At 40.4% G+C, this 12982-nt stretch overlaps 2 protein-coding genes across 22 annotated transcripts in view; both read right to left on the bottom strand.

Annotated features, from left to right (window-relative positions):
- QKI (QKI, KH domain containing RNA binding) overlaps window positions 1–12982 on the bottom strand; it is a 154554-nt gene that overhangs the window by 38149 nt on the left and 103423 nt on the right. The gene's annotated exons all lie outside the window — the stretch shown is intronic.
- Window positions 1–12982, bottom strand: part of LOC126057249 (uncharacterized) — a 39408-nt gene extending 26426 nt beyond the window's left edge. Inside the window, exons 1-4 of one of the 14 annotated variants that reach the window (XM_049852880.1) lie at window positions 4665–12982; window positions 3999–4627; window positions 3913–3924; window positions 1–3875 (exon numbers count right to left, since the gene is read on the bottom strand). The exon at window positions 1–3875 is cut by the window's left edge and continues 26426 nt beyond it. In XM_049852880.1, coding sequence (XP_049708837.1) covers window positions 3674–3875; window positions 3913–3924; window positions 3999–4627; window positions 4665–4802 — 981 coding nt within the window. In that variant the 5' untranslated portion in view covers window positions 4803–12982 and the 3' untranslated portion in view covers window positions 1–3673. The other 13 variants (XR_007512764.1, XR_007512872.1, XR_007512982.1 and 10 more) reach the window with 13 other exon arrangements.

Genomic DNA, 12982 nt, shown 5'->3' with positions numbered 1-12982 from the left:
AAGAAACCACAGTGAGAAAAGGAAACATGAGTATATACGTGGGTATAAAAAAAAGATCTGGGTATATATCTCTCTCACTTCTACTTTCTCAGTCTTCATACTAGCTTCATTCAGAGCAGCCCCCCGATTTCAAATTCTAGTGTTTTTTAGGTCTCTTGTGAGAATACTAGAAAAGATCATAGGGCATATGCCCGAGTCAAGTCTTGAGTTTGATGAGGAAAAATATTATTTAATACTTTACAGCCAAATGGAATGAGGATTAATGGAAAGAGGGATATCTGAGACCTGGGACAGCAGAGCCATCCCATAACGTGTGTGTGTGCATGTGTGCATACACACGAGACAGAAGAGACTTTTTTTTTTTTACACAGGATGTCATTTTTTAGTGAGGTTAACAGATGATTTCATAATGCTTCTTGGTTACTCTCCCACTGTGAACAAAAGTCTGCCTTGATGAGATCGTGGACTAGCAATAAAGGTACATTTTGTGGATAAGGAAGAATGACTTTCTTTCATGTGGTACCCTGAGACCAGGAACTGAACTTGCAACTGACCTCGCAATGCTGTAGTAGAGGTAACCAGTTCTTAACAGTTGCCATTATCTTAAGACTAGTGTGTGCTCCTCGATGGCTCCGTAAGAGCACACTAATATCGTATCTCTGTACAGACGTGCTTCACCTACATAAACAGGGCTTGGCATCGTTAGAAAACTTCACTCTTTGTTTCAGATAGGAACAACTATTTTTATATACATGTACTCGACGGCTCTGGGGTGTTTTTTTTTTATATTCAAATGCCAATTATTTCATGAAGTACATTCCTACAGAGCGCAATTATTCTTCTAAATCAACACGTTTATCAGATAATTCAAAGATTAGCCTAACACACAATCTAAAAGGCACTTTTTTTACTAATGGGACACACAGTTTTTATCCAAGATTTTACTTTGCTTTTAGGTGAGAGGAAATAACTCCCTAACTGGAAATTTAAGTCTTCTTTAGTAATCACTGATGACCTCAGAATGACCCTCCTAAGAGTTGATTTCCTATCCAGAACAGAATTAAGAGATTACTTTATCTCTGCATAAATTTTAATAGGGATAATTAATTACCAATTTGATAAAAAGATACACAAACTGCCAAGGCAGAGAATAAAACATTTCCATTTCATTGTGAAATCACAGATCAAATCTCAGTGAGTCACTTTCCAGACACGTTTCCTGCAAAAATATTCAACCAAGCACAGAAATAGTTAAGACCAATAGCTAGCACTTTCTATCCACGGGCTTTTTTTTTTTTTTTTCTATTAACTCATTTAATCCTTAGAACAAAACTACAAAGTGGGGCTATTACTCTGACTACATAAACGTAAACTGATGCACAACGGTTTTAAGGTAATTCAGTTAATAAATAGAATCAAGATTCAAACCCAAGTGGATGTAAAAATAATAAATGTATACACATCTAATATAAGAACTATAGGATAAATAAAACAAAACTGTACTATTCTGGCTGGAGATCTTTACATACCTTTTCTAGTAATTGACAAGATTAGAACAAAATGAGTAAGGATCAGAGACCTGACCAACATTTTCAACCACCTTTATCTAAATGCCATTAGTAGAACACATACCCACCCAATTACTCTAGAAAACACATTTTCAAGTGTACATGACCGTTCATCCAAACACCACATGTTGGGCTATAAAAATGTCACTTAGGTTAAAAAAGACTGAAACCTTATAGATTACATTCTCTACATATAACAGAATTAAATTAGAAATCGGTAACAATATGGTAAATAGGAAAACCTCAAATATTTGAATATAACCCAGAATTAAAGAAGAAATAACAAAGGAAATTAGAAAATATTTTCAACTGAATGATGATTAAAAATACAACATAAGAATATCTGTGGAATGCAGCTAAAATATTACTCAGAGGGGACTTTATAGCTTCAATAGAAAGGTCTCAAAAGTAGAAAGAAAGGTCTCAAATTACTAATCTTAGCTTCCACTTAAAGAGTCTTGAAAATAAAATTAAACCCAAATAAAGCAGAAGGAAGGTGTAAGAGCAGTTAGCAATGAAATAGAAAAAGAGCAGAGGAAATCATTAAGCCCACAAAGCTGGTGCCTCTAAACGATCGATAAAATATATAAAGCTCAGCTAGACTGATCAAGAAAAAAAAGAGAAGCCACAAATACAAATGAGAAAGGACATTACTACAGATCCAACAGAAATTAAAAAAATAAAAAGAGTATTATGAACTACTTTATTCTAACAGATTTGACAATTTAGATTACAGAGACAAATTGTTTGAAAAATAAGAAAACAGAAAATCTGAATAGCCCTTTATTGGCTGAAGAAACTATATTTGTAATTAAAAATCTGCCCACAAAACACAAAGAAACACACACACAAAGCAAGTAAACAAAACCAAAACAGCAAGCCACAGATTGGGAGAAAGTATCTGTCTGACAAAGGACTTATACCCTAAATATATAACAACTTTTATAACTGCTTAAGAAGACAAACAACCCAATTAAAAAAAAAAAAAAAAAATGATGGAAAGATTTGAATAGACACTTCACCAAACAAGATCTATCAGTGGTCGAGAAGCCCATGAAAAAATGTTCAACATCATTTGTCTTCAGGGAAATGAAAATCAAAACCACAAGTAAATGGATAACAAGCTGTGGCCTAGCTATTCAGATATAATACTAATTATCAACAAAAAGGAACAACCCACTGAAACACCCACGAAACAAGGTAGGTGAATCTCAAAGAGATAAACATGCCGAATGAAAATAAGTTAAACTTATTTCATATACATGAAATTCTGGAAAAGGCAAAACTAACCCTAGTGATTGCCTAGGGGAAGTGGTAAACTGATGTCTAAGGGACACGAAGAAATTTTTGTAGTGACAGAGTCTTAAAATTGTAGTGGTTTTAAGTCATCAAACTGTACACTTAAAATGGGTACATTTTTACTGCATGTGTTAAGGGGGGGTGCTAAAGAGTTTTCTTCAATTGTCTTCAGAGTGACCATTCTTTAGCATTAAAACAGCTTAGCTCAACTATATTTAAATTAGACTTATAACTTTTCACTGCTCAAATGGGTATCTCTAGAACGTTACATGTGAATATACCCTCCCCCCCCTTTTCTGAATGGTCAACTGAATTTCAAAATGGTTCCTCCCAGAGGTTTACAATGCTTATATCATCATATTGAAGGCTTCCTTTACCCAGGATACTCATGAAAAGTGTCTCATGAAATAGTTATGGAAATGACACTCTACTATAAATGGAAGGATCTTGCCTTAAACAATTTCCTGTACCCCTAGCGCCTAGCATACAGTAAACTTACAGTTTAAGTATCTGTTGATCTGAATAGAAATGATGCTCTGATACAATACTTAATAAGTGAATAAATTATACTCTATTACCCAGGTCGCTACAGGAGTTGGATCTGACGCCAGAGCATTTGACAACAGCATCTTCTGTTACACACAGGGTTGCTATGAGTCGGAACCTAACAAAAACAGTAACAGCAGCCTTCCCATTCAGAGCTGAGCATGACCTCCAGAGCGGCCTTCCCACCCGGAGCCGAGCGTGACGTCCAGAACGGCCTTCCCACTCAGAGCCGAGCGTGACGTCCAGAACGGCCTTCCCACTCAGAGCCGAGCGTGACGTCCAGAACGGCCTTCCCGCGCGGAGCCGAGCGTGACGTCCAGAACGGCCTTCCCACTCAGAGCCGAGCGTGACCTCCAGAGCGGCCTTCCCACCCGGAGCCGAGCGTGACGTCCAGAACGGCCTTCCCACTCAGAGCCGAGCGTGACGTCCAGAACGGCCTTCCCACTCAGAGCCGAGCGTGACCTCCAGAGCGGCCTTCCCACCCGGAGCCGAGCGTGACGTCCAGAACGGCCTTCCCACTCAGAGCCGAGCGTGACGTCCAGAACGGCCTTCCCACTCAGAGCCGAGCGTGACCTCCAGAGCGGCCTTCCCGCCCGGAGCCGAGCGTGACCTCCAGAGCGGCCTTCCCACCCGGAGCCGAGCGTGACGTCCAGAACGGCCTTCCCACTCAGAGCCGAGCGTGACGTCCAGAACGGCCTTCCCGCACGGAGCCGAGCGTGACGTCCAGAACGGCCTTCCCGCCCGGAGCCGAGCGTGACGTCCAGAACGGCCTTCCCGCCCGGAGCCGAGCGTGACGTCCAGAACGGCCTTCCCGCCCGGAGCCGAGCGTGACGTCCAGAACGGCCTTCCCGCCCGGAGCCGAGCGTGACGTCCAGAACGGCCTTCCCGCCCGGAGCCGAGCGTGACGTCCAGAACGGCCTTCCCGCCCGGAGCCGAGCGTGACGTCCAGAACGGCCTTCCCGCCCGGAGCCGAGCGTGACGTCCAGAACGGCCTTCCCGCCCGGAGCCGAGCGTGACGTCCAGAACGGCCTTCCCTCTCGGAGCCGAGCGCGACGTCCACAATGCCCTTTCCACTCAGAGCCGAGTGTGACGTCCAGAATGGCCTTCCCACTCAGAGCCGAGCGTGACGTTGAGAGCGGCCTTCCCACTGAGAGCCGAGCGTGACGTCCAGAATGGCCTTCCCGTCCGGAGCCGAGCGTGACATCCAGAATGGCCTTCCCACTCAGAGCCGAGCGTGACGTCCAGAACAGCCTTCCCACTCAGAGCCGAGCGTGACGTCCAGAGTGGCCTTCCCGTCCTGAGCCGAGCGTGACGACCAGAATGGCCTTCCCACTCAGAGCTGAGCGTGACGTCCACAGCGGCCTTCCCACTCGGAGCTGAGCGTGACATCCAGAGCGGCCTTCCCGTCCGGAGCTGAGTGTGACGTCTAAAACGGCCTTCCCATTCAGAGCTGAGTGTGATATCTAGAACACAGGGTCATTCCCTTCTTTGTGTGGCTTTCAAGATATCATACTCTCCTGACTTTGTTTTCATCTTGCTCCTTTTTTTCTTCATCTCTCTGACGTCTTTACTTTGGAGTGCCCCAGGGCTCAATTCTTGGAATATTTCTCTGTCTCATTCGCTCCTTCCAGTCATTTCATACAGGGTATGTGGCTTTTAATCCCACTGGTTAGCAATAGAGACCTGGTGGTACAACTGTTAACTGCTTGGCTGTTAACCAAAAGGTTGGTGGTTTCAACCCACCAGCAGCTCCCAAGAGAAAGACCTGGCAATCTGCTTCTGTAACAAAGTCTAGGAAATCCTACGGGGCAGTTCTATTCTGTCATACAGGGTTGCTCAGAGTTGGAACTGATGTCACATAGTAACAGTTAACAATGAGCCTCTGTCCCTTGAATTCCAGACTCATAACCAACTGCCTGCTTGACAGCTACACTTGGATGGACAACAGGCATCTCTTGAACTTAACTAAGTCAAAAATTAAGCTACTCAAAGTGTGTTCCTGGTAACATCTTCCCCATCAAGGGTATGGTAATTCTATCCTGCCAGCTGCTCAGGCTAAAAACCTTGGCGCTGTCCTTGACTCCTTGCTTCCAGCACCCCAAGGACAATCCACTGGTAAAACCCAACAGCTTCACTTTCAAAATATGTCCAGAATCAGACCATGTTTTACCACCTCGCTCACCTCTGTCTTGGCCCAAACTATCATCATCTCCCATCTAGACGAATGCAACAGTCCAGGAGCTCCACGCTTCTTCTGTAATGAGCTGGACAGTAAGTGGTTTTGTTGTGCATGTGGTCTCTGTGGCAGCTAACTCTGCCATTAAATGCAAAAGCAGTAACAGACAACGTGTACATGAATAAGAATGGCTGTGTTCCAAAGAAACTTTTATGTGGATGGTGAAATGTGAATTCCATGTAATTTTTATATTTCATGGAACATTTTTCTTTTGATTTTCCCCTACCATTAAAAAATGTTAAAAAGAAAAAAAAAAAACTTCACTCCTGGATTGTACAAAAATAGGTGGTAAGCTGAATTTAACCCTCGGGCCGTAGCTTGCTGACCCCTGCCAGAGCCTCTTAACCAATCTCCTCACTTGCATTCTTGTGCTATGTTGTCTGTTTTAAACAGAGCGTGCTGAGTAATTCTTGTAAAATACTGACCAGCTCATATCACTCCTCTGCTCAAAATCCTCCAAATGGCTTCAACTTATGAGCATAAAAGCCAAAGTCCTTAAAATAGTCAAGAAGGACCTCCACCACAACCAATTGCCCTAATAAATACACGAGCATATCAAGGCAAGTTAATTACAAGCAGGTTATACAAAGCAAAATACACTAGACGTTTGTAACACATTACAGTGTTAGTATAGAACGAATAAAGGAAATAAAAACATCTAATCACCTAATGATAAAAAATAATTTACTTATTAATGAAATATGTAAATTACACACATTCTGTGAGGATCAAATACATGTTAAAGCAATTTGAAAAGTACCACATAAAAGAAAGTATTATTTCATAGTTCACAGCAGAAATGAAGTTATACTTGTAAACTTATTAGGTAAAACACTAAGCGAAGACTGTAAGCAAAATTTTCGGCCAAGAAGCTAACATACCAGTTTATTCTGAAGGGCTTACAGAGAAAGTGTGAGAATTGTGATGTCAAATGTCTTTCTGAAAAAAGTTTTCTAATAAACAAATTAAACATACATGTTGTTGTTGTTAGGTGCCATCGAGTCAGTTCTACTCATAGAGACCCTATGTACAACAGAACGAAACACTGCCTGGTCCTGTGCCATCTTCACAACCACTGCCATGTTTGAGCCCATTGTTGCAGACACCATGTCAATCCATTTCACCGAGGTCCTTCCTCTTTTTCTCTACCAACCATGATGTCCTTCTTCAGCTCTCTCTTGAAAACATGCCCAAAATACGTGAGACAAAGTCTCTCTATCCTCACTTCTAAGGAGCATTCTGGGTGTACTTCTTCTAAGACAGATTTGTTCATTCTTCTGGCAGTCTGTGGTACGCTTGGGTCAGGCACACTTTAGTCATCAAAGTGACATCTTTGCTTTTTAAAACTTTAAAGAGATCCTGTGCAAATTTGCTCAACACAATATGTCATTTGATTTCTTGTCTCCTGCTTCCATGGGGAATGATTGTAGTAACATAAAGCTACCCAAAATTCTATAATTATCTCATTAACATTTCCCCTCTCTGACTTTACACATTTCTCATGATTGTCTATACTTTGTTTACAGTTATGAGCCACTTTTTCACCACACAACAAAACGCTCACTTGCTATCCCCACTTTTAAAGTATGGTGTTCGAATCTTATTCTAAGTAAAATGGCAAGCCACTGGCAATGTTTAACTTGATCTATACTTAACTAACTTAAGGGACAATGAACTGTAAGGAATAAGACTGACAATGAACAGAAGAAAGATCACTAAATAGCGTAAGCAGCCCATAGTCTGGCTTCATCCAGGGAGGCAAAAATAAATGTATCCTACTGTGGAGATAGACTTAACAGCTTAGGTCTGCCCAACAAGACCACAGTTACTAAATATCAGCAAGGACAACACTGCTCTAGAGTCCTTTTCTATCAATGAGCTTAATTTTCCACCAAGGATGTCACACTGTGATTACAGCAGCATACAGAAGGCTCTGGGAATCTGAAGCAGGTATAGTTCAAGTTTATGGAACTGAGATTGTAACTACTGGATTGATTATACTTATCCTGAAGTGGGTATTTTTAGTAGATATTTGAAAACAACAGACTGAGAAATGACTCTTGCCTAGCTTTGCAGTTTTTAAAAATTATTTTGTGATTTAGGAAGTAGAGACAAAAGGGATTAAAACAAAAACAAAAGGGATTAAAATAAGTCAAAGAAATTTCTAAAACAAAAAAAATGGTGATTTTCAGATAAAGTTCTCTGGAGTCCCTGGGTGATGCAAACGGTTAAGTGCTTGACTACTGGCTGAAGCGTGTGCGGTTCAGGTCCACCCAGAGGTGTCTTGGAGGACAGGACCGGTGATCTGCTTCTGAAAGATCACAGCCTTGAAAACCCCATGGAATTCTGCACACGCGGGGTCGCCATGAACTGGAATCAACTTGACAACTCACGCCACCAACAAAACAGGTTTTCTAGACAAAATATTATTTGTTAAACTCTACTAATGAATGAAGTATGTTGAATGAAATGTGATCACCTCAAAATCCTTAGTACTTTTACAATGGAATCTGAACACTGAACACACACACAAACTAATTACCAAGTGCTCTAACAATGCTGAGGCAGTTTGCTTGTTGGTGGGGAGGGGTGTCACTACTTCATAAGGTTGTTTTGAAACCTGAAGGTGAATTTAAAGGATATGAACTGTTTACCACACTTTTAGTTTATATGCAAGTTTATATGCAGGGTGATGTGAATTAAGGGGTATACATTCAAATCACCGAATTATCAGAAATATAAAACTTGTCACAAGGAGTATAGGTACAATCTTTACCCAGATTTCTAAACCTTCAATATCACTAGATGCAAAAACACAAAATGGAGTATTTACTATATTGAGTTATCAAGTTTTACAACAAGGAAAAAGTCTACCACCTCTCCACTGCTTACTCTCAGGCCCCTCAGGCCACAACTAGATCTCTGGCTATGTAACATTGAACAAAACAAGCAGAAAGCCATTAAAATACAATCAACTCTCTTTCTACATCTCCCAAAAAAGACCCTATTCAACACAGTAAGGTAAGAAACATTTTATACTGGAATAATACAGAGACAACTCCAACTTTACCTACAAATTCTTTCTGTGAATGATAACGTAAAGGAAATCATATTCCCCACAGAAACAATATGAAATTAGTGCTGGTGTTCCTGATCAAAATATAGATGCGAGGATAAAAAATAACAGTTTTTAAGTTACAAAAATATCCACAATATCAAATATCTCTTTAATATAGGAAGTGACCTAAAATAACAAATAATAAAAATTACTTTATTCAAATTTTTGAAAATAAAAAGTCTTTTAGAAAAAAAAAAAAACCCCATTAGGAAAGCAAAGATGAGAATTCTGTTCACAGCCAAGGATTGAGGCTGCCCCAAACAGACATTTTCATACGATATTAGCAGGACTATAAACTAGTACAAATCCTCTGAAAGGCAACTTAGAAATTTCAGTGTTAGTAAGGTAGTAAATTTTAAAATACACCTAATCCTTTAACCCAGTAACTCTACTTCAAGAGACTTAACCCACAAGTACATAACTCAGCATCTATCTCCTCATTGAAATGAGGGAAACGCCCACTGCTGGACTCTCTGCTACTCTATGTCTGGAGGGTGCTTTTATTCCTGATGAGAAGGCCTCAGGCGACCACCCTGGGAGGGGGTAGCTGAGGTGGAGTAGAGGATAAGATCCCTGGAGGGGAAGCTCAGGATCATTTACCTAATAATGAAATCTTGGCAGAAAAAAAAATTCCAGTTCCTTTCTCTTGTCCCATTCTGTCCTAAACCCACCACCATCAGATGTCTAACACTCACATTCCCAAAAAACCTGAATGGCAAGGCCACCAACGACCATCACTTGCCAAATCCACTGGATGGTTCTCCACTAGCATTTTAATTGAACAAAACGGATCATTCACTTCTTGAGAATGTCTTCACTTGGCTTCCAGCGCTCCTTGCTGTCCTGGTTTTCCTCCCTGTCAAGTCTCCTTTGGATCTTCTTCTTGGTCCTGACCTCCCTATTATGCTGACATTCCCCTGGGCCTTCTCTATCCATATCCCATTTCTATGGACCTCAACACTTTTAGTATGATGATGACTCCAAAACTGACATATTCTTGTGTCATTTTCTAGCCTAACTTCTGACTGTTAAAACTAAAATGCATATCCAACATTTGGTATCTAATAAGCATCTCAACTTCTACACTTCCAAACTCAATTTCCTGACTTCCCTTTTAAGTCTGCTCCCCCAACAGTGTAAATAAAAGACAACTTACAACTTCAGTTGCTCAGGGTTAAGAACCTTGAAGTCACCACATATCATACCGCACCCAACCCATCAAAATTCCTATCAGCCTCACCTTCAAAATAAATCCACAATCTGAACACTTCTCACCGCATTCAACGCTAGCCCAAGTCACTTTCATTTCTTCATGAAGTATAGATGCTTCCTATTTGGCATTCCTGCTCTCACTGTCACCCTCAAAATTTATTCTCAGAGTAGCAGCTAGAATGATCCTTTCAAATATAAATTACATTTTCTTATTTCTCTCCTTGAAATTCCCCAATAGCTCCTCATCTCAAACTAAAATTCAATATCCTTATTGTCATGGATTAAACTGTATCCCCCAAAAGTATGTGTCAATTTGGTTAGGCCACGATTTCCAGTATTATGTGGCTGTCCTCCATTCTGTCATTGTAAATTTAGGTTAGAGAGGATTCGGGTGGGATTATAACACCCTTACCCAGGTCACATCCCCGATCCAACGTAAAGGGAGTTAGTTTCCCTGGGGTATAGCCTGCACCACCTTCCCTCTCTCTCAAGAGGTAAAAAGGAAAGGGAAGTAAGCAGAGCAGAGAGGGGGGACCTCACACCACCAAGAAAGCAGTGCTGGGAGCAGAGTGTGTCCTTTAGACTTGAGGTCTCGGCACGGAGGAGCTTCTAGTCAGGGTAAGATTGATGAGAAGGCTGACAGAGAGAGAAAGCCTTCACCTGGAGCTGACGCCCTGAGTTTGGACTTGCAGCCTACTTTACTGTGAGGAAATAAATTTCTCTTTGTTAAAGCCATCCACTTGTGGTTATTTCTGTTATAGCAGCACTAGGTAACTAAGACACTTACCACGGCCTAAAAGCCTGCATCATCTGCCATCCCCTCCTCTTACCTCTTTCTCCTACTCTGCTCACCAGGCTCTACAATGGACTCATAGGTATTCTTCGAATGTCCCTCAGGGCCATTGCACTTACCACCCTCTTTGTTTAGAACACTCCTCACTTATATCCACATGGCTGCACCACATTTCAGTAGGGCTTACTCTCAAATGTGACCTTCTCGGAGACCTTCTCTACTCATTCTACATAAAATACTATTTCCCTAATCCACCATTCTCCATTCCGTTACCCTGCTTTATTTTTTCTTCACAGCACTTTATGACAACCTAGCTTATATTTGTTTTGCTTGTCAGTGATCCAATCCCCCCCCCCACCACAAACAGAACATAAACTCCATGAGAAAGGAACTCCGTCAGTCGGCTTTATACTCTCTACCTCCTCAAAGGTAAACAGTGCCTAGACTACTGTTTACCGTTACAGTAAGCATGCAATAAACACTTGTTGAATGAACTACAATGCATCACGGGTTAAAAAGTATGAAATTTTGAGGAATTAAAATGAACACAGAATGACTAAATCTGTGGGCATGGTGTGGAGAAAACTGTGCGTGTCTGTATGTGTATGGTGTGAGCGCGAAAGTGTGAAAGGAAGAGGAAACAGACACAAACGAGTTAACTGATTTTTTGAAAGACACATAGCTAGTTAGTATCACAGCTCCTAATTCAACGCTCTTGCCCAGGTTAATATCTTTTAGAACTAGTTTACAGAATTAGAATAATAGTAAGAGTTTTAATTATTACACACAGCTCTACTTGCTATATTAAAACAAAAACCCACTGGTGAACTCATTTGCCTAGCATAATATGAGCTGAATATTTTTTGGTTACACATAGCAATAAAATGCTAAATGTTAAATAACTTTTTCTGAGCATAGGACTAACAGCCCCATATGCTGACAAAAACCCTCTTTTCTATAGTTTTTAAATTACAACAATTATGGAGGAAAAAGAGGAGGAAGATTATATAGCTTAATAGTATACAAATATAGATTTCAATTTATATTTCTGATAAGCCCTATTAAACAGAATTTATATGAAATTTTTTTCTTCCAACGAGCTGATTTTGTCAAGGAAAGGAGAAATGTTTATGACTTTGTGAGTTTATTTGTAGAATAGACTATCTGGACAATAAAGAACACCAGATACAATACCCATTTTATGTAAATGCCAATAAATTTTTTTGGACAGAATACTAATAACTGTCCTAGTTTTTTCTATAGCTAGTTAGGGTTTGCATCTCCACGTATTTTTACTAATATAAGAAAAATATTTTGAAGACTTAGAAAACCAATAATTTATTTTCATTCCCCACTGAAAAAGATTATAATCTGATAGTAGTTCAACCATCATTTCTAGATTGTGGGGGTGGGGGGAGAAGGGAAAGAGAGAGAAGGAGGGAGCGGAAGAAGGAGGGATGATGAAAATCTAAAGGTGTCTGGGCGCATTTCTCTTGAGTTGTCACCCTCCAAAATTACTTGTAATGCCTTACCTAAGGCCCCTAATATGAACTTCAATTGTTCTTAATATGTTAGAAATGAACATTAACAGAGCTAAAGTATGAGAAGTTCTCAGAATGGTGCCTGGTACATTAGTAAAAGTGAGCTTTTATTTTTATTAAAAGTACATTTTATCCTACGGGAAAGTTCACTTTGGGACACTAATCTTTCTGTGGGACACAGGTTGCGCCAGGAGAGTGACTGGCACACACACGCAAGTCACAGAACATCTTCCTAGCAACACAGCTCATCCAGCATATTGGATGTAGAGACTTCTGCACATTCATGACTTGCTTATAAGGATATTGCTCCTCAAAAAAAAGCGCATTTCATCACTCATACTGATAGTAACGTGCTCTTATCTTCCCCTATAATGACGGAGTGATTCAAAAGTGTCAAAGTTCAGTACTGCTTTTGAAAAGTGAGCCGTTGAGTCTGTGCCCCACACAAGACTTCTTTCATAAAAAATAAACAGGCTTTCCCAGCTGAGGGTCTGAGCAATGTCTAAGCTTGTTTATTATACTACATTCAATGAGTTATAAATTAGACATTTTGTGGTTAAATAAAATTGCTAACAAATAATTACCTATTCTTTATTAGCATAAATATTACAATAGTTTAAAATCAAACTGAAAAGGGGGTTGGAAGCCAAATCTAAGATTTGGAAATTA

Source organism: Elephas maximus, chromosome 1, assembly GCF_024166365.1.
Source record: "Elephas maximus indicus isolate mEleMax1 chromosome 1, mEleMax1 primary haplotype, whole genome shotgun sequence".
Lineage (NCBI taxonomy): Eukaryota > Metazoa > Chordata > Mammalia > Proboscidea > Elephantidae > Elephas > Elephas maximus.
Note: the sequence above shows the minus strand (reverse complement) of the source record. Positions and strands in the feature narration are given on the sequence as shown.